The sequence below is a fragment of the Geotrypetes seraphini genome, chromosome 6 (genome assembly GCF_902459505.1).
Source record: "Geotrypetes seraphini chromosome 6, aGeoSer1.1, whole genome shotgun sequence".
Lineage (NCBI taxonomy): Eukaryota > Metazoa > Chordata > Amphibia > Gymnophiona > Dermophiidae > Geotrypetes > Geotrypetes seraphini.
Genome location: NC_047089.1, coordinates 38,625,287 through 38,648,442, shown reverse-complemented (window position 1 = coordinate 38,648,442; position 23,156 = coordinate 38,625,287). Strand labels below are relative to the sequence as shown.

The following is a 23,156-nucleotide window of genomic DNA, read 5'->3' as shown; positions in this document are numbered from 1 at the left end:
CGGGGCCTTCTACTGTCCTGATTTACCCTGGCACATCCCTGATGACATCATCAGAGACGCGGCAGAGCAAATCAGGGAAGCAGAAGGTCCCGAAGAAGCGTGTGTACAGTGCTGCAGACGCTGCTGGAGTACCAGGTTTGTCGGGACTGCAGGAAGAGAAGGGGGGGGCGGAAATGGACTAAGGGTGCCGGCCAGACCGCGGGAAGGGAAAGGGGGGTAGGGGAAATGCTGCTGCTGCACAGGGAAGTAGTGTGGGGGGAGGGGAAATAATTCAAACAACTTACTCTGTGAAACTTCCGTTATTACACAAAAAAAAAAGGTAGGTGACAGTTATGATACCGCCATACACACACTGAGAGAGAGACACACAGGAAAAAAAAAACCCCTTAAAGACAAGGAGCAATAGAGAAAGATTGAAAGAAACAAACAAATAAAAAACAGTGGACAAGGAGAGAGAGACACAGAAAAAAAAAAATCCACATACAGCAGCCAAAGAGACAAACACCAAAACAAACAGAGACAGAAAGACCAAAAGTAAGAAATACAGACAGCAGGTGACAGTCAAAAAACCACACAGAAGAACAGGGGTTTAAAGAGACAGATTTAAAGGAAAAATAAAACAAAAACCTTTGGACAAGGAGAGAGAGAGACCAACAGAAAAAAAAGACAGGGGCTACAGAGACAGATTAAAAGAGACAGACACCAAAACAAAGACTAGTGTTGGATGCACACCTTCTTGCATATCATATTGAGGGATACGGTAATTCTGGGTCTGCAAAAAGGAGTACTTAAATGGGCCGCCGCGGGACCTCGGTCTGATCCGGCGAAGGCGTTTCTTATGTTCTTATATATATATACATATATATACTATACTATACTATACTATATATATATATATATATATATATATATATATATATATATATATATATATAATATATATATTATACTATATATATATATATATATATATCAATAATAAAACGCTAGAGCGCGCATGTGCTCTCAAAAATTCGTGAGTCCTGGCGCTGTGAGGTGTGCTTCTGTGGCAACATTCTAATTGACACCTCACGGCGCTTGCAGGGGCTGGAGGCGCATGCGCGCGACTGTGCTCTCTACAAACCTCCTGGCTCCAGCGGAGAAGGCAGCACCAGTGGCAGCAAACGAGTGGTGGACAGCAGCCCCGCTCCGGCCGTTGACCCTCCACAAACCTCCCGGCTCCAGCGGCGTAGGCAGCACTATAAACACGCTGCTTCGCGCCTTTCTCTGCCGAGTTCCTCTGCCGCGTTTCTGATGACATCATCGGAGACAGACGCAGCAGAGGAAATCGGCAGTAGAAGGCCACGAGGCAGCATGTTTAAAGTGCTGCCTACGTAGCTGGAGCCCCGAGGTTTGTCGGCGGTGGGAGGGTCAGGAGCAGGCCAGATCGAGCAGGACAACGGCAGTAAAAGAAGGGGGAGGGGCCGAATGGAGCAGGGAAGAGAAGGTAAGAGAAGGGAAAGGGGGGTGGGGGAAAATGCTGCTACTGCTTCTGCACAGGAAAGGGGGGAAATGCTGTTGCTGCTGCATAGGGAAGTGGGATGGAAATGCTGCTGCACAGGGAAATGGGGAAAAATGACAGACAGACAGCGGGAGGGAGGGAGACAGAAAGAAAGAAAGATACAGGGGCAGGGAGAGGGACAGAAAGACAGACAGAGAAAGGGGACCAGAGAGAGAGTCAGCGGGAGAGGGAAAGGGGGCTGCTTTGGGGGGAGGGGTGTGCTTGGGGCAAACAGCTTTGCTCTGGGGGGAAGACAGAAGGGGCCATGGAGAGACAGGGAGAGGGAAAGGGAACTTCTTTGGGGGGGAGGGGTGTGCTGGGGGGAGACAGAAGGGGCCATGGAAAGATAGGGAAAGGGGGCTGCTTTGGGGGGAGGTGTGCTGGGGACAGACAGCTTTGCTCTGGGGGGGGGGGAAGACAGAAGAGGACCATGGAGAGACATTTGGGGGGGAGGTGGGTGCTGGGGGCAGACAGCTTTGCTCAGGGGGAGGGGGAGACAGAAGGATACAGACAGCAGCCAAGGACAGAGAGATAAAGAAAGACAGACAGACACATCTATTCTAGCACCCGTTAATGTAACAGACTTAAAGACTAGTGCCTGAAGATCTGCTTCCTGTGCTGGGCCTTGAGAGTTCACGTTCGACATGAGAGTTAACATTCGACGTGAACTCTCAGGCCTTGAGCATGCGCACATGCTCAAGGCCCAGCACAGGAAGCAGATCTTCAGGCACCGGCACCATGCACAGGACATGCTGGTGCCGGTGCCACTGCGGAGGCTACAGCAAAGTAAGAAGAGGGTTCGGGTGGGTTGGGGGGACTTCAGGTCGCGGCGGGGGGGGGTGCCCGATGGCGGCGGGGGGGTGCGGATTGCAGTGGTGAGGGTGCCGGTTCGCGGGGGGGGGGGCGCTCGCAAATCGAAGCGCGCTCGGTTTCCGAGGCGCCAATTTTGCGAATGTTTTGCTCGTCTTGCAAAACACTCGCAAACCGGTGCACTCATAAACCGAGGTACCACTGTATAAATAAATATATATATTATACACACACACATATACTTTGGACAAACTTTGGAATTAATGTTGCTGTATTTGTGTGTGTGTGTATATTATATATATATATATATATATATATATATATATATATATATATATATATATATAATATACACACACACAGAACTGCTGTAGTTAGCTGTAATGCTGCTGTTCCCAGGGTGGATAAAAGGGGGTGTGGTTGGGGGATCAGACGGGTTAGTTGATATTGTTCTAGTTTAAGCTGATGGTAGTCCAGTGATGTATCATACTATTGTATTATTGATTTAAGAAACCACAATAAAAATGATTTACACATAAAAGTTCTATAACCATTACATGCACAGGATTACATAAGAACAAAGGATTAGTCATACTGGCCCAGTTTCCTGCTTCCAACAATAGGCAATCCAGGTCACCAGTACCAGGCAGATTAATTAATGAAAAATATATGTCATTGCACTCTAATGTCTAGCTCTCTGATTTTAGGTTGTAACCAATAAAATTAGCAGAAGACAGAACACAGGAAAACCAACACTTTTCCTACTACTGGCTCACCCTTAACTCCTTGGCTCATCTTGCATCCTCTACTCAGTTTTTATAAAAACATACCTAGCAACAGAACACGTGGGGTAAAAAATTAAAGAGCCTTTGGGATACTGAGCACAGTTTGTTCACTCATTGGCACATAACAGGATGTCATCCTGCAGAGCTGCATTTGTAAACTCCGATTTGGAAATCAACTGAAGTGGGACCTAGCCAGGACAACAGATAAGTGGTTTAATCACACATATATGCATATGACTGAGTAGTTAATGTGAGTGCATTGATCGTGGTTTAAGGGCTAGATTCACTAACCTTACTAAAGCGTTCTGATCCGTGGCCGATCCAATCCCGGGCGACCGATTCACAAAAGACTGCGCATGCAAATGCTCTAATTGCAAACACGCCCACAAGTGATCCCACGGATCGCTGCTGAGCGATTCTGACGCATGCGCTGACCATCTTCTTTGCCTGTAGATGGTCTGCGCATGCGCTGGCTCTCCTAATTTCCCTCTCGCTCCCCAAGTGCAAACTGACCAACTGCCACCTCTGCAGCACAGAAGTAAAGAGAAGGGAAAAACAGATCCCTTTGGAAGGCTGAGCTCGGCTTCCATCCCGAAGCATGACATTTTCAAATGGGCTTTCAGGCACCGTGGGTAAGGGGGGGGGAACGTGTGCAGGGCGGCAGAAAGGCAGTTCCTTTTTTAAAAAAAGCTTTACTGGCACGAACCCATGGGTTTAAAGCAGGTTAAAACCACGGGCTTGTGACAATAAAGCTTTTTAAAAAAAGGAACTGTTAACTTGCTTTCCTCCATCCTTCCTCATGGTGTGTTCTTTTAAAACCCCGGGCTTCCGAGTATGGCTGCATACAAGAGCAGGGCAGCAGAGAGACAGGGCGGTAATCGGAAAGGACGTCAGCGACTGGTCCCCAGCAGTCACTTCTTTGTTGATTGGACAGCCCAGTCGGTGTTCCATATTTCGGTTAGTGAATTGCTGCCTTGCCTACTTTGCTTGCCGTTTCCCCTCATTTGCATGATCGGATCGGAGGATGATCAGCACACAGGTTAGTGAATCGGCCCGGAGGAAAATTGGGTCGGTACACAATCGGTGAGCTTGTTGAATCTAGCCCTAAGTCAGGGGTCTCAAAGTCCCTCCTTGAGGGCCACAATCCAGTTGGGTCTTCAGGATTTCCCCAATGAATATGCATTGAAAGCAGTGCAGGCACATATATCTCATGCCTATTCATTAGGGAAATCCTGAAAACCTGACTGGATTGCGGCCCTCAAGGAGGGACTTTGAGATCCCTGCCCTAAGTGTATATAAAGTGGCACTCATCTAGGATTAAGAGACCACTTTTTATGTAATATACTAGGGACCATAGTGAGTGATATGATGATCCCTTTGAGAACTCTTTGTGGCTCATTTGCAGGAGACTTGAGTACTGAGCACTTTCACACATACATTCATGCATTTGTACATTAAGATATTTTAGGTTCGATGTATTCTTCTTATTTTTTAACATTTTTCTTGTACAAAAGTTTTTTTTAATTTTTGGGATATCTAATACAGGAATTTCTTAAGTACAGACTCCTTTTCTTATTCAGTTGGGTAAAATATCCAACACATACTGATTTTTTTTGTGCTGACTTAGCTAGAAAATAAACACTTTCTTATGCATTCAAACATACTGTTAACTCTGACCTGCTGCTCTATTACGCAGATTAAAAACTTTCAGGTCATCTGAGATGATTATTGACATCTATTAAGGTTACCAACTCTAAAGAATATTTGGGTCACAGATGCATGAATTTATGCTTTTTAACATGAAAAGAATGGTTTCCAAACAACCAGATTTCCTTGAATCTCTCCAGATTAGTCCAGATACATGGGTTTATGCACACCTATCAGCAGATGGAGACTAAGAACCATCAGTTAAGTGTCTTCTGCATGCCACAGCTAGTTAGTATTTCTGTAATAAGGCAACTAGAACAAAAACTTACCGTCTAAAATCATTAAGGGACATAATTGGAACAAACCTTAACCAGGTCAACACCTAATATATATAATCATGAAAGAGTGAACTAGCAAACGTCGAAAGGAAGCCAAACAAAGGTACTTTGACCACTACTGTATTTTTCATCAGAGCTTCCTGATCACTACCTCAAAATGTAGGATGCAAAATACCTGGGGCTTAGTGCTGGTTTGGGCTAAAGGGACTTAAGGAAAGAAAATTAGTAGGTAAGCCCTAACTTCATCATTCCTCCAAACACATGGGAAATACAAAAGCAGCGAATTACCTAGGGTGAAACCCAGACAAGCACACTTCTAACATGTTTGCTCCAGAGGCCATATTCTGCCTCACTTGCATATCTAATCTATAATAGCTGATGAAACAGTGCTAGAATGACCAGGTCACTGCTCTTCAAGCATCCTGAGGAGTAACCAGGCTATGCTCAGCCCAAGACTATGCTTGCAATCTTGTGGAATGGTCCTGAAGTACCAATGGCACCACTTGTCCTTATGCAACATATATTGAGTTAACCACTTCCTTATTCCAGTGAACCACTGTGGTCCTGAGGCCACCTCACCCTTCCTGGGTCCTCCAAACACCACAGATCATCCTAATTATGGAATTCCCATTTCACCCGCAAATACTTCTGCAGGACTCTTAATACATCCAATTGATGCAAATCTTCTGAACTCCTTTCTTGAATCATGAAACACAAAGCAGCAAGACCAACTGACTAAGATGGAAAAGAAGATGCCACTTTGGGCAGAAAGGAGCAAACCAGAGAAAGGACAAACTTTTCCGCCAACATCACAGGAAGAGCTCTCTATATGAAAGCACACTGTACACAGAGAAAATCCTAATTTTCATTTATATTTGGGAGGTTTTCAAAGAGGTCAAGGCAGATGACTTTAAAATATGCAATGTCACCTCAGTAACAACTTTAGAAAAATAGACAAATACTAGTATTTTAGCCCGTTACATTAACGGGTGCTAGAATATATGTCTTGTCTGTTTTTCTTTCTGTCTCTCTCCCTCCCGCTGTCTTTCTTTCTGTCTGTCTCTCTCCCTGGCCCCTTTTGTCTGTCTGTCTTTCTGTGTCTCTCTCTACCCCTGTGCCTTTCTTCTTTTCTTCTGTCTGCCTTCCTCTCGCTGCCTGGCTTTCTTTCTATCTATCTGTCTCTATCCCCCCCCCCCACACACTTCCCTGTGCAGCAGCCACAGCAGCATTCCTTCCCCCTCCATGTCCCTGTGCAGCAGCATTCCCTCCCCTTCCACTACTTCCCTGTAGAGCAGCATTTAGATCCCCCCCTTCCCTGTGCAGCAGCCACAACAGCAGCAGCATTCCCTCCCACCCCACTTCCCTGTGCAGCAGCAGCGTTTCCCTTACCCCCCCCCCTTTCACTTCCCATGGTCTTGCCTGCTCCCTTAGTCCCTTGCCGCCCCCACCCTTCCCTACCCGCGGTCCGACAAACCTGCCGATTCCAGCAGCATGTGCAGCACTCTACACACGCTGCTTCAGGGCCTTTTACTGCCCTGATTTTCTCTGGCATGTCCCTGATGACATCATCAGAGACGCGGCAGAGCAAATCAGGGCAGTAAAAGTCCCCGAAGCAGCGTGTGTAAAGTGCTGCACACGCTGCTGGAATCAGCTGGTTTGGAGTCGGGACCGCAGCATCCCTTTGCGGCTGGAGTGTTTTGGGCTTCCCTTCCCACCCCGTGAGGTGTCGCCGCAGCTCCTCTCGATCCCGCCAGCACCGGAAGTCTTCTCCGATGCTGGTGTGGCTGGTGAGAGGAACCGACACGGAGAGCAGGGAGTCCAGCGCTGGTGTCCAGTCCTGCCGGCGAGTGGTAGGTGCTGGGAAGTAAGGCTGGGGACTCACGCATGCGCACTCCTGCGGCCACAGACCTACGGATCATGGAAGCACGTAGATAGGAGTGCGCATGCGCGAGGTAGGGTTTTATTATATAGGATAGTACAAAATATAGACAGCAGATATAAATTCTAAAACTTGACAAATTTAAATTACTAAATTGAAAATAAAATCATTTTTCCTACCTTTATTGTCTGGCAATTTTGATGTCATGAGTCTCTGGTTGCACTTCCTTCTGACTGTGCATCCAATATTCCTTTCTGCTTCCTGTACACTTCCTCTCCTCTGGACCTCATTCACTTCCCCAACCAACATTTCTCTCTGTCCCTCCATGAGTCCAACTTTTCATCTTCTCTCCTCCACCTCCATTGGCAACGTCTCCCTCTCTCTCACTGTCTATCTGTCTTGAGAGAGCCAGGCATCTCTCCCACCCCCTCTACTGACACATCCAACATTTCTTCCTCTCTCATTCCCTGGATCATGTGCAGCATTTTTCACCACTGTCCACCAGCCCCATGCCCATTTCTCCTTCTATCATCCCTCTCCAGCACCATGCCACATCTTTCCCTCCATCATTATGTACAATATTCCTCCTCCTTGCATCCCCTTCAATCTGATCTTCTGTTCCCTCTCCACCACCATATCCAACATTTCTCCCTCTCATCCTTCTCTTCCCCATGCATCTTTATCTCTCTCCTCTCTCTATGCCCAATTTTCCTCTTTCTTCCTTACCCCATGTGCCATCAGGCAGACCTGAGGAAATTGAAAGACTGGGCGTCCAAATGGAAGATGAAATTTAATGTGGACAAATGCAAAGTGATGCACATTGGGAAGAATAACCTGAATCATAGTTACCAGATGCTAGGGTCCACCTTGGGGATTAGTGCCCAAAAAAGAATCTGGGTATCATCGTAGACAATACAATGAAACCTTCCGCCCAATGTTCAGCGGTGGCCAAAAAAGCAAACAGGATGCTAGGAATTATTTTTAAAAAGGATGATTTAACAAGACTAAGAATGTTATAATGTCCCTATATCGCTCCATGGTGTGACCTCATCTGGAGTATTGCGTTCAATTCTGGTCTCCTTATCTTAAAAAAGATATAGTGGCGCTAGAAAAGGTTCAAAGAAGAGTGACCAAGATGGTAAAGGAGATGAACTCCTCTCGTACGAGGAAAGACTAAAATGGTTAGGGCTCTTCAGCTTGGAAAAGAGAGGGCTGAGGGGAGGAAATATGATTGAAGTCTACAAAATCTTGAGTGGAGTAGAACGGATACAAGTGGATTGATTTTTCACTCCATCAAAAATTACAAAGACTAGCGGAAACTCGATGAAGTTACAGGGAAATATTTTTAAAACCAACAGGTGGAAATTTTTTTCATTCAGAGAATAGTTAAGCTCTGGAACGCATTGCCAGAGGATGTGGTAAGAGCAGATAGCATAGCGGGTTTTAAGAAAGGTTTGGAGGAAAAGTCCATAGACTGTTATTGAGAAAGACATGGGAGAAGCCACTGCTTGCCCTGGATCGGTAGCATGGAATATTGCTACTCCTTGGGTTTTGGCCAGGTACTAGTGACCTGGATTGGCCACCATGAGAACGGGCTACTGGGCTTGATGGACCATTGGTCTGACCCAGTAAGGCTATTCTTATGTTCATCATCTCTTTCCCTCACACTCATACTCTCATGCCCAACAATTCTCCCTTTCTATTCCCTCCCTTCTATGTCCCCTTCCTCCCTTCTGTGTCACATGTTCATACCACCTCCCTTCCTTCTGAGTCGAGTCCATGACCCCTCCCCCTCCCTGCCTTCCAGCCGCTGTCCCAGAATCATGCCCCAATGCACTCCTTTCCCCTACTCCCTCCTCTCTTCCTTTGTCCCAAAAAGATTGTGTCCCCTTACTTATTCGAGCCATACTCCCTTTAGCAGCTTTTTTGGGGGGATGCGCAGCCACAGCATTCATATGCTGAACGTGACTGACCCCCAAGCCTTCCCTCCGACTTAAGTATACATTTTGAGATCTTTAAGTCTGTCTTTTGATGAAGAAGACCATGCACTTTTAGTAGCCTTCCTCTGGACCGACTCCATCCTTTTTTATGTCTTTTTGAAGGTGCAGTCTCCAGAATTGTACACAATATTCTAAAGAGGTCTCACCAGAGTCTTATACAGGGGCATCAATACCTCCTTTTTCATACCGACCATCCCTCTTCCTATGCATGCACCCTAGCTTTCTTCTAGCTTTCATCGTCACCTTTTCAACCTGTTTGGCCACCTTAAGATCCTCACATACAATCACACCCAAGTCCCACTCTTCTGTCTTGCACATAAGTTCTTCACTCCCTAAACTGTACATTTCCTTTGGGTTTTTGCAGTCCAAATGCATGACCTTACATTTCTTAGCATTAAATTTAGCTGCCGAATTTCAGACCATTCTTCAAGCTTCGCTAGGTCTTTCTTCATGTTATTCACACCATCCAGGATGTCTATGCTATTGCAGATTTTAGTATCATTCGTAAATAGACAAATCTTACCCAACAGCCCTTCAGCAATATCACTTATAAAAATGTTAAAAAGAACAGGCCCAAGAACAAAACCTTGAGGCACACCTTGAGGCATCCCGTTCCTCAGAGCAATCTCCATTGAGCACTACCCTCTGTCAACTTCCACTCAACCAGTTCTTGACCCAGCCCATCACTCCTACTGCCTTTTTCACTAGGATCTTTTCCAGAGTTCTCAATGCTAGCCAAATGGCTTGGAGCTCCATACAGTTTATGGACCAACCCTTCTGATGGCAAGTCCACTGGCCCTGAACTGAGCAGTCCCCACAATGGGCTACCTAACCGAATAGACTGGCTTCGGTTGTGAGAGTCACCCACTCTGTAACCAAGAAATCTTCGGGTTGCCAGTCAGACTGACCCTATCTGAGACCTCTACCCCAACAGAACCTCAGAGCGCAATGAGGGGTGGGGGTAGATACGCAGCTGGCTGGTACCCCAAGGGCTCCTACTCTGGGCACAAACAGCCTGAACTCAAGCCTTTCAAAATTCAGAAGGTGAGCTGACTCCCAGGGGAACAGACCTTGAGCCCTGAAATAGCACACAGCAAGCTAGCGCTACAGGTCCACCCAAAGGTTTGCCCCACGAGCTGCAGTGTGACTCCATGGAACCTGTATCCATTCCCAGGCAGTGAATCCCCAAAAATGGGGGTCTTAGGGTACCAAAGCCTCAGAGAAATCGAGCTTATAACCAAAAATAAGAAAAACAAGCAGAGCAGAGCAGAACATGTCTGCACAGTTTGACTGCAGAAGGACAAAACACAAAAAGGGCACTACACTGCACTGGCAATATAGACGGTGCTGAAAGCTATGTGTGACACGCTTCTACAAAACCCAGTTTACAGAAATGGATTGAATACTTAACATACAGCCTCCTGAGCAGATGTAACAGAATGCCCAAAACATCCAGGACAGCCTCTCCAAAAAAACAAAAGGCCATATTCTCTGCAATTTCTCTCTGCTTCAACCAGCCCCCACCAGTCTCAGTCTCCTCTCTCCCTAGTCATTCCTTACTGGTTCCTCCCCTGGGAGCCACTGTTTTATAAAATTACCTCCATGTTGTACAAACTTTCCTTTAAGCAGCACATGTGCGCAGAGACAGCATCCAGCCTTGATCTGCTCTCATGCACACAAGGCAACTCCAGAATTGCTTCTAACTGTAACATAAGAACATAAGAACTGCCATCTCCGGATCAGACCTTAGGTCCATCAAGTCCGGTGATCCACTCACGCGGAGGCCCATCCAGGTGTAACTTGGCGAAAACTTAGTCACCTGTATCCTTCTATGCATCTTTCGAGGAGATGTGCATCCAACTTGCCCTTAAATCCTAGAATGGTGGGTTCCACAGCAATCTCCACCGGGAGAGCGTTCCAGGTGTCCACCACTCACTGTGTGAAGTAGAACTTCCTGGCATTTGTCCTGGGCTTGTCCCCCCTCAGCTTCAGTCCATGACCTCATGTCCTGGTCACATTTGACATCGTAAATAACTTTTTACGATCTATCTTGTCGATTCCTTTTATTATTTTAAAAATCTCAATCAGATCCCCTCGCAGTCTCCTCTTCTCAAGGGAGAACAGTCCCAGTTTTCTAAGTCGTTCTTTGTAGTTCAAGTTCTCCATACCTTTTACCAGCTTTGTTGTTCGCCTCTGCACCCTCTCCAGCAGTTTTATATCCTTCTTTAGGTAGGGAGACCAGTGTTGGACACAGTATTCCAAGTGTGGTCTGACCATTGCTCTATACAGCGGCATTATGACCCTCTCCGATCTACTCGCGATTCCATTCTTTATCATTCCCAACATTCTATTTGCTTTCTTTGCCGCCACCGCACACTGTGCTGACGGTTTCAGGATCCTATCTATCAGTACCCCCAGGTCCTTTTCTTGTTCGCTTTTACCCAGGGTTGCACCTGACATGCTATACTCGTGCTCCTTGTTATTTCTGCCCAAATGCATTACCTTGCATTTTTCCACATTAAACTTCATCTGCCATTTCTCTGTCCATCTCTCTAACTGGTTTACAAATGTTCAAATGCTACACTTATATATTTATTGCTCCTCACCTAGGATACTAGTTGTAATGAGTGGGTTATAAATACATAAAATCAATAACAGGAAATACAATCAGGAAATGGAGCTATAAATCCACCATTGAGCTGCTTTCATTATCCCGAGCCACAACCCTTAGTGAAAATTTTGCACCATTAATTAGGATCTTTGTTTCTATACACTGTCCAATACTACCTGTCAAAAAACGCCCTTGGCTGGGTCATCAGAATTAATCAAGGAAATTTAATAATGCTAACACCTTTTGGGACACTAATTCTGCACATAAGTGTAACCACTTGTGCTAAGGCTTGAGATTTTATTCCTGCACCTCTAGCCTTCAGTGACTTTGCTTTTAACTCTAATTACAAAACTAATTTAGAAATCCCATCTCTAGGATAATTCGCACACAATAGGATTTCATTTAAGAATGCTCACATCTCAACTTGCTATTTCATGGACGTAAAGTACATCCCTCTTTGGGGAAAACAAACAAGACTTGGCAAGAGCTGCAGAAGAAATCTTCAAAGTACCCTGTTTTCCCTTTAACCAACCCAGAAAGCGCTGGGGGGAGGGGAGGTCACATGATGATCTGCTGGTGAACAGACACAATCTGAAGGAGCTTCTTTCTCTTTCCCTCAAATAAAGTAAGTTTGAGGCGACCTTCATATTGACTGGCAGTATTAACACAAGGAATGAGTGTTTGGAATTCGCTGCCTAATTATTTACGAATCGAATCCGTGCTAAAGCAATTTAAAGCAAAATTTAAAAAATTTGTTCCAAGATGCTTTTGGATAACAACTGTCCTTTTAAGGACTAAAACTAGTTTTATTGTTTTTCCCCTAATTGTGCTCTTTTTCTCAAAGATTGTAGTTCTCACCCTTCTTTCCTAATTGTGTGTAGTTAGTATATATGTTTGTATGTGTTTACTAACTGACCTGGTTCCGTTTAGTAATTTAACTTTAACTTGTTTTTAAGATACTTTTTATTTCTGTACACCGCCTAGAAATTTGATTAAGCGGTATAAAAAATTTTTTTTTACAAACTTGAAACTTTGCACTTTATCCGTTCAAGCATCAAAGGGTACGCCTGGCAAAACTCGAAGGGGAGCAGTAGAGGTGGTGAAAGTTTCAAGTTTAATAAATTCTTTGATTTGATCGCAAAATCATATTTCGATGCGATTTACAACAAATCGAATAAAAATAATAAAATCCACATACATCACATAAAATACTACTAGACATTAATACATTAGGGAAAAGGGCAGTATAAAATACAATATTAAAAAAATAAAACAGTAAATAAAATCGGGTATAGGTTTAATATACACAGGATGGGAAACAAGTACCCACATATTTCATAGAACAGATTCCACCTATTTCAGTGAACCTCCACATCCTGCCTTCGAGTATAATAAAGCCGGTTTATTGAAAAGCATCTTTAAAAAGCCAGCCCTTTAGAAGGCTTTTAAACATTCAGTAATGTTTCCTCTCTTAGGTTAATTGGAAGTAAGTTCCAGATTTGGGGGGCTGAAACAGAAAAAATCATGTCTCTCCTGGAGTAGATCACTTTTAAAGAGGGAACTATTAATAGGGCTTTCTCCTCTGATCTTAACGATTTAAATGGGGACTAAGGTATTAAATATCTTTCTAGAAAGCCAGCAAAAATGCATTAATTATGTTGAAGGAGCTTGCAAAACACCTCACCCAGTGCGTCACAGCAATACTGGAAGTCAACGTTTCTCAACTGCAGTCCACCTTACAAGAGATGCGAGAAACACTAGCATCACAGGTGACTAAAATTACCAACACCAAGCACCACACCTACGCTCAGGAACCGACTACAAAGTGGCCTACACAAGCAAGTGGATTAGCTTAAGCAGCAAAACACTCAGCTTATGGATCATATGAAAGACCAAGAGAACGGGAATTGCAGGAGCAACATGTGTCCATGCTGGTTTCAATCACAAAATGGATATCGGGACCTCCCAAAGCAGTCTCTGTGGCCATTGTAGCGGAGCAGCAGAATAGGGCAGAAACAAGTGGGGTTCGTTCCTGTTCCAAAGAAGCCACTACCAGACCACCTGGCTTTCCCTAAGGTAAACCCGGGATGGGCCTATGAGTGGTCGGGTGGAATTTGGGGATAGGCTTGGGAGGGGATTTTTTGGTCAGGCATGTGGAAAGAAATGGGGAGGGGGAACAGTTTCAGTCACAGTCAATTTCAGTCGCTGATTCAGTTTCAGCAGAAAGATCCTGGGTCAGTCAATCACTGAAACAGCTACAAAACTCACTTAGAAATATGCTGCACTACTAAACCGTCATCCAGAGTGCAACTGATGCTCCTAACAGCAGATCTCCAGAAGGATGGTGGAAGTAAAAACCAAGATGCTGGACCACCATAACTCGAAAAAAAAAAAAAAAAAAAAAAGTTACTAATAAATCTCTTCCAGGACATAGCACTGATGCCAGAATAACCTCCCCAACGATAGACATGGAAAGGACAGTGATATCATTTGTCTGCCCCACTGTAATCATGAAGCCAGATACTCATAGCAGCAGTAGAGAGCCTGTAGCATTAAATCCCTTTCCCCGGGCGCTCAGCCGGGGAAAATTTGCTTCTTAGTAAAGGCTACATCGTGGGGAAGAAGTGTATTCTGAATCACTGGGGATCTATATCAGTTTAGTTTTCCAGACACCAGAGTAAGATCTTTCTGTCTGATTGGTCTTCTTATTTAGACACTCTACCCCAGGGGTGGGCAACGTAGGCTGGAATCCAGTCAGGTTTTTTGGATTTTTCACAATGAATATGCATGAGATCCATTTGCATACAATGGGAGGCAGTGTATGCAAATAGATCCCATGCATATTCATTGGGGAAATCCTGAAAACCCAACTGGATTCTGGCCCTCGTTGCTCACCCCTGCTCTACCCCCTACTATCAAAAGTCAAATAGTAAACAAACTGTGGAAGCCAGTGGTACCCTTATTGCCTATTACTTGAGGTCAGGTGGGGGGTTGGGGGAAGGACAGGGGGGGCTGATAGGGGGGATTTCAGTGGGGTAGTTTTATTTGGCCAAGTCTGGGTTATAAGAAACTCTGATTGTTTAACTTCTGTTGTATCTGTTAGGTTTTGATATATTCTTCTAAATGAAAATGATGTATCTGTTTATATTGCTCTTTGCTTTGTTTCTTGAATGAATTGTCTTTAAAAAATTCCCTTTCCCCTATCCCCAAGCCATGTATGTACAGAACCTACTATCCAAACAGGGAGGAACAATAAAATGTCAGGACAATAAACTGCCTTCAGCTTTTGGGTATATAAGTTCCCTTTAAATTCCAGTCAGTAAAAAAATAAGCCAATAAAGCTATACCTAGGCATAAATACACAAACACAGGAACAAATATTAAGCTCAAAAGCCTGGTCTGCCGCAGCAGGAGTCCACACATTTTGGAGAGAAATTTTCACAAACACTTATCAGATTAACACAACAGTCTATATGAACCCATACACAGCATCAAAATATTTCTTCCATCTAAATAGCAGCTGTGACCGAGCCACTGAGAAATAAAATGGTGAAATAGCAAAGACAATAAATCGCTGTTCTGCTTTTCCATGGAAAGGAATTCAAGACATACCTGGCTGTCCTTCCCACTCGATGGATGTAAGTACTGGAATCCTCTGGACAATCAAGCTGAAGAACCCAATTCACTGCTGGGAAATCTGCAGAAAGTTGTCAAAATCAAAATATGTACATACAAACCTACTCCGGCACAACACACTTTGGCACATACAGCATCATTGCTCATGATGACTATGTCACATTGCAAATGCTGCCCCGGAATCTAACATAAAATGACGTGACGTACCTATCCTCTGTGTCAAAGTGTCCCAGAATTTAAAAAGGTGCCCTCTACTTAAGCAGAAACAGTCCACCCAACAAAATACACTAGCAAGTCTGACTCTGGCATAGCAGCATGTCTTGTACATATTAAACATCTTCTGACAGATAAGGAAACTCTAAGATGCATTTGTGATAGGATATATAGTCAGATGAGGCCAATAAGGACCAGAATTCACTCTCATGCCTTCTCCACTTAGTCACTTAAGTAACAAATGTCTTTGGCATCTTGATCCAAGCTTTAAAATTTGTGAAGTGCTTTAGATCTAGGAAGGTCCACCAAAAGGTCTTTAGCACAGGAAACATAAGAGGTGTTTATGTTAGGCCTACTTGATAAAGCTTGAAAAGCAACCAATCCAATTCGATTCAGATTAGCTCTTAACAAGTCAAATACAGTAAAATAAAACTGAATCTTCCAATTCGATTCAGATTAGCTCTTAACAAGTCAAATACAGTAAAATAAAGCTGAATCTTCCAATTCGATTCAGATTAGCTCTTAACAAGTCAAATATAGTAAAATAAAGCTGAATCTTCCAATTCGATTCAGATTAGCTCTTAACAAGTCAAATACAGTAAAATAAAACTGAATCTTCCAATTCGATTCAGATTAGCTCTTAACAAGTCAAATACAGTAAAATAAAGCTGAATCTTCCAATTCGATTCAGATTAGCTCTTAACAAGTCAAATACAGTAAAATAAAGCTGAATCTTCCATTAAATGAACCACAAAGACATATTTCATATTTTTCCACTTTCATTAACAGATTTCATCAATCAGTCGGTCTATGGGGATTTATGCACCCATTTGTGTTCCAAAAGAAAAAAATTTTCCAACTTTATTAACACATCCCAAAATTGTGGCAAAGGAACTGGCTTCAATACTGTAAAAGTATTGAAGCCTCAGGGAGAGCTCTTCCCCATTACTCACAAGAAGTAGAGTCCAAGCCCAGGAGCTTAAAGTAGCTCCATCCAAGGAAGTAAGAAATTAAGGGCTCCTTTCACTAAACCGTGGAAGAGCTCTTATGGCGGGCCGGCAAGCTAAATGTTCCAACGCTCATTCAATTCCTAATAGCGTCAGAGCATTTACCAAAACCCATTCATGGTAAGAAGCTTTACCATTCGTGGTAAGAAGCTTTTCCGCTGTTTAATAAAACCCAGTCTTGACTGATATTAAAGATGGAATTCTATAAATAGTGCTCAAAAATGGGCACCAGAAAAAAAAATCAATGCTAAGCTCTATTTAAATAATGTGCACCCTTTATAGAACGGGTGCTTAGCTGGCTTGTATGCCCAGTTCTGAGTGCCAGACTTATGCTTGCTGTAAATCCCAGCACCAAAATGGGGTGCAGAGACTCATTATTCTATAACACCGCGCACAACTTTTGGAAGCCTTCATGACCCGCCCATGCCCCTCCAATGGCCACACCCCATTCAAGGGGCACACTATGTTTTAGTGCCCAGTGTTACAGAATAGTACGTAGCCAGATGCATGTGCAAATCCTAATTGGTGCCAATTAATGCCGGTAATTGGTTGTTAGCATCCAATTATTGATGGTCAACAGCTCGTTTTGCTGAGTGTGAGTCTCAGAAGCATACCCAAATCTAGGCACCATATACAGAATCTATCCATAGGACCTTGCGCTACCAGAGCTGACGCTAGGACAGCTTTATTCTTCCCATTCCCCTTGCCCGTATTGTGGAAAATCTCACCAGATAAAAAGTAATCTCTTACTCCAAATTTGTTCTAAAGTTACTGTGCCTTGGGGCACACTCTTTCAGGCACACTAAACAGCGCCTGCCTTATTTGTCAAGGGAGGGGAGGGGGGGGTCAATGCCACCAATGTCACACTCCCACAACCAACTAATTGGGTGCCTCAATTGGAGATTTCAACAGCCAGCACAGGTCTTCTATGATTTCCAGTCGGAAGCAGCTTCCCTTTCGGTTCTCCTTCATTCCTCCCTGTTTTCAAACTTTTAACCAATTCTCAACAGATCATTGCATCCTATCTCATAGCCTTTTTAAAAATTTCCTTAGCAGTCTTTCATGAAGGACTTTGCAAAAAGCTTTCCGAATATTTAATTATACTACAGCTGGTTCTCCTTTATCAACATGTTTATTCATGCCTTCAAAAAAATGTAGAAAATTGGTGAGACAAGACTTCCCTTGGCTAAATCCCTGCTGATTCTGTCCCATTAAACCATGCTTTTCTATTTCCAAGCGAACACAAATCAACTGGAATCTGATAGCATAGTTCCCATTAATGGGTAATGCAGAATTTCCTGTGGCCATGACCAGTAGTGCTTTCAAAATCTTGGAGAACAGAGGCATTAAAATGATTAAGCACCTGGTTAACATGGACAGTAAACTATCATTTGGTCCCCTTAAAGAATCACCCTTGGACAGAGAAGAATTCTTTTCTTATTGTTATATTCTTATTACATTATTTTTGCCAGGCATTACAGTCATTCTCAGTCTTTCCAAGAATTAACAGAGGAGGTACTCGAGAAAGCAGAGGAAACATTTTTGTTGAAAATAGTGTTATAAAAAAAATTCTTAGTGGCATTTCTACCATTCTTATATATGGCCTAGTGGGTGATGGGGTAGAAATCATAATTTATAGATTTTCCAGAGTTAACAGTTAAATTAATAAAACTAATTTGCAAGAACAGTGCTATAAACTTGTTTTTGAGGCTACATTTCCCTGAGAAGGCATTAAAAATGGGTATAGCTATAGACAAATGTCTGAAGTGTGGAATGGACAGTGCAACACTGGGTAACATTTTTGGGGTACGTGAATATATTTGACATTGTTTGGGAAGAAATTTCTCATTTAGCTGCTCAACCTCAGCTTTTTTGTTCACAGATTTTCTGTTATAACATCATCCTTGTTAAAAAGGAAAAACAGCTTCTCTGTTATATGCTCATCTTGACTAAAGTATCCTGCTATATTGGAGAAAATCAGATCCATCTAGCACTACAAAATGCATAATTTACTTTATACTATTATGCTTTTAGAGCACTATAAAAAATAGGATATAACCATTTGCAAAAGTGGAAAAGCTATCAAGCAATATGGGAGACAATATAGTAAGCTATGCCATATAGAGCCCATAGTTGGGTCCTCAGTCTAACACATTAATTATGAGCTGATTCACAGATAAGAATATGAGATAATAGGTTCTGTGTAAGGAATCCCAAACCTAGGTGAACAAACCTGACAAAGAAAATAAAGAAATTAAGTAGGGGAGGGTACTATTAATTATTTCAGCGCTTCACAGAGTCACAAAGAGTAAGAACACAGTCCCTGCTCAAAAGAGCTTACAATCTAAACAGGCAAGACAGACAAACAGGATGTCATGGATACAGTTAAGGGGAACGGTTAATCAGCGGGCTGGGTTGGCGGGCAGAGGAGTAGTGTTAAGGATTGAAAGCTGTATCAAAAAGGTCAGGTTTTAGGATCATAAAACCCGACGCAAAATCGCCAAGCAAATGTAAGTGAATCAATCGCTTGGCTATTTTGCATGGGGTTTAACTAATTTGCATGGCCAGATCGGAAAATGGGCAATCGAAGGGAAAAACAAGCAGTGGGCCGTTTTGTGAATCGGGTCAGTTAGCAGTGATCGTTGACTTTAGTGAATGGACTGACTCCAGAATGGAGAAAGGACCCTCTCAAGCCCAAAAGGAGGGAAAGGGGGAGGTTGCTCTAGGTGTTCACAGAACCTTTGGTGGACCTGGACAATCTTTATAAAATTGACTAACTCTTCACCCTGACTGTTCAGAGGAACCTAAATTAGGACTCTACAGCTGTTGAGCCCTAGGATTTTGGAGACTGATCTCTTCCCAGTTAAAGGAGAGATACCCAGGATGCTGGAAATTGTCAACAGATGAGGAAGCTGATTATCATGCTGGGATCTCTATTTGGAGCAACAGAACCAGGTTATTCTTGGAATGAGCTTTGGTTGGAGGAGCAGCTGAAGGACCAACTGTTGACATTGCTAATTGAAAAATTAGCACATTTGTTTTTAAGGCTTTTTCTTTTTAGGTTTTTGCAGGTTTGATTACTGCCTTTCAGTTCATCAGTTGGAAATGCTCAGAGACTTGAGGTTAGCCCACCTCCCACGTAGCCCTCCCTGATCACCTACCACCTCCCAAGGCAGGGTCCCCATTATTTACCGTAACTAAACAAGGGAGGTGATGGGGCTATCCTCTGACCCATGTTGTCCTTCTATATTGCCTATTCCTAGGGGATTCCCTCTTCTCTGTAACAGGATATATACCCAGTCACAGTGCAAATTATAAAAACACACTGATATAGTGCACCCATGCATGCAGGGAGAGCACACGGTTTATAAAAACACATATAACCTGTGCATTATATGCATGAAAATATGGTACACATAGACAATAGCATGGGAGAAAGCAGAAACACAACGCTGATTGCAGAAGGCACATGGAGAAGACTAGAGTGCAGGTAAAAGCTGTAAAATAAGGAGAAAGGCATTTATCCGGCTACAAAAACGTGAATGCAGACTAAAATGACCAGCATCCATTGAGCCAAATGAAATGCAAATGACTTCAAAATAAAGTAAGATTTATAAGGCTATGAGCAAATATAAGCAAGAATTGCACCTTATGAGAGCAATTTTTTAACTGCAAATGTGCACTTCCTGTAAACATCAATAAAAGACATCTAAAGAGAAAAAAAAAGTGTCTTCTCAAAACCACAACATGTGGATAATTTTCTATACATTTTATCAAGTGTAAACACTTGTTTTTCCTTCTTCACATTGAAAAATCTTTTTTTAAAAATTGCCTCATGGAATCTACAAGTATAAGCATCAACAAAATTGTACTTATTTATACTTGCACATTCCTGGGGTTGTAGTTTGGGTGGACCAGAGGCGGCATTAAAGGATGTATGCACACACACTCTTACACTTGCTTTGAAGCATCTACATTTTCCTATTCTCAGGGCCAATCTAGGTGACTATTTGATAAATGCCTATAGGGACCTACATACCTTTATAAAATAAGCTTCACATAGGAGACCATTTTGGACTTTTCACTTAGGCATCTTAAATAATACGCTAAGCACGCATGCGCACTCACGCCGCGTGTTCCCTGATCTGTCGCGCTGTGGCGGCACGAGTGCGCATGCGCTAGATGGCGCGGAGTGAGGGACCAGCACTTATGGGAAGGAGAGCAGGCCCAGGATTCGGCAGAGGGCAGACGCCGAAAAGGGCTCGGCACAGTGGAAGACGGACAAACTGAAATCTGAAGTTGGTTGTTTGAGGGGGGAGGAAGGAGAGGCGCTCGCCCCATCACACTCCCCATCCCCAGTCTAGCAGCTCCGACCACAACCTTCCCCCCTCAACCGCCTATGCCGGCTCAGGCTCCCGCCGCAGTGGAGGGAGGAAAAAGCCTATGCGCAAAGACTAGGGAACACACCATGAAGCTACATTGTGCAGGGTTCTGCGCGCATCAGACTTATGCTCAAGCCGCCGCCACAGCTCCTCTCTCGAACCGCACCAGGCGGGGATCGAGAGATGAGCTGCGGTGGCTTTGAACTAAAAAATGAAGTTGTTAGAAGGGGATCGGGAACACTTAGCTACACAGCTGGGGGGAAGCCGCGAGGCTGCGGCGGCCTTCCTCACCCGGCTCTCACGGTGCGGTTGAGCACTGGCGGCCGGCGAAACCCTAATGCTGACATTGAATCCAAGGAAACAACCCGGGCTGCCTAAACGAACAAAGTTAGGATATTATAAATGCTAATTTCCTTAACATCGGCTGAGCGCTGGCGGCCGCTGATCCCCGTGTAATGACTCCCCACCCTACAAATCAGCAGGGGTGCAACTCTACCCAAAGAAACCATCAAACCCGATATAGCTACACAGCTGGGGGGAAGCGCAAGGCTGCGGCGGCCTTCCTTTCCTGCCTCTCCCACGGTGCGGCTGAGCGCTGGCGGTTGGCGATCCACCTCTAATGCTCCCTCTCAGCTACTCCCATTGCCAAATAAAGCGCTGTTCATACATGGAGGCACGAGCCGCGACGACGGATTTGAACTAAAAAAAATAATTCTAAAAATAACTAAGGGAGCCATTAGCCTTTAAGCAGCTCCCTCTTAATTTAAGCTAAGTCTAAAAAAACATTGCCAGAGTTAAAGTAAACTTGCGGATCTGTACTGAAGGAGTTTAAGCAACTGTGCCATGTATTTTTTTAAATAGCAGGCGCATTAGACGTCACCATAACAATGTTGCATCCGGTTAATAATAGGCGCGTTCCACATGTGAACTTTCGCATTTAAATGAGTGTCAAGTGGCGGTTTGAACTACACAAGTCACTCTGTGCCTATTTCATACTTTGTACCATTTATACTCTGCCGATTTACTACAAACAACTTACTCTGTTCAACTTCCGTTATTACAAAAAAAAAAGGTAGGTGATAGACACTTAAAATACACACACAGAAGGACAAGGGGGCTACAGATACAGATTCAACAAGACAGACACCAAAACAAACACAGATACCAAAAGTAACAAATACAGACAGCAGCCAAAGACAAAGATAGAAGGTAACAGTCAAAAAACCACACAGAAGAACAAGTGTCTACAGAGACATTTAAAGAAAAAAAAAAGTGGACAAGGAGAGAGAGACAAACAGAAAAAAAATCACACAGAAGGACAGGGGGCTACAGATAAAGATTCAAAGACACAGACACCAAAACAAGATAGAGAGATCAAAAGTAATAAATACAGACAGCAGCCAAAGACATAGATAGAAGGTAACAGTCAAAAAACCACACAGAAGAACAGGGGTCTAAAGAGACAGATTTAAAGAAAAAATTAAAACTTTGGACAAGGAGAGAGAGACAAACAGAAAAAAAAGACACACAGAAGGATAGAGGGCTACAGATACAGATTCAAAGAGATAGACAGCAAAACAAAGACAGACAGACAGACAATGGATAAAAGAGACACAGAAAAAAAAAATACTTCAAACAACTTACTCTGTTAAACTTCCATTATTATAAAAAAAAGGTAGGTGACAGATATGACGACACCTCCATACACAGAGAGAGAGAGAGAGAGACACAGCAAAAAAAAAAAAAAAAACACTTAAAGACAAGGAGAAATAGAGAAAAATTGATTGAAAGAAACAAACAAATTAAAAAATGGACAAGGAGAGAGAGAGACAAACAGAAAAAAACAGATACACATACAGTAGCCAAAGAGACAAACACCAAAACAAACACAGACAGAGAGACAAAAAGTAAGAAATACAGACAGCAGCCAAAGAGATAGACAGAAGGTGACAAGTCAAAAAAACACACAGAAGAATAGGTGTCTACAGAGACATTTAAAGAAAAAAAAAATTGGACAAGGAGAGAGAGACAAACAGAAAAAAAAATCACACAGAAGGACAGGGGGCTACAGATAAAGATTCAAAGACACAGACACCAAAACAAACACAGACAGACAGACAATGGACAAGGAAATACACAAAAAAAAATACTTGAGAGACAGACAAACAGGAACCCCCCCCCCCCCCCACACACACACACAGAAAGACAAGGGGGCTACAAATACAGATTCAAAGAGACACACCAAAACAAAGACAGACAGATGGACAAGGAGACACAACGCACAGTAAAAAAAAAAAAAAATTACTGG

The 23,156-nt window shown here is 43.4% G+C and overlaps 1 protein-coding gene across 1 annotated transcript in view; it reads right to left on the bottom strand.

The window, feature by feature from the left end:
* DDX10 (DEAD-box helicase 10) overlaps window positions 1–23,156 on the bottom strand; it is a 306,374-nt gene that overhangs the window by 258,374 nt on the left and 24,844 nt on the right. Inside the window, exon 9 of the mRNA XM_033948773.1 lies at window positions 15,223–15,307. Coding sequence (XP_033804664.1) covers window positions 15,223–15,307 — 85 coding nt within the window. The remainder of the gene's footprint in view (window positions 1–15,222; window positions 15,308–23,156) is intronic.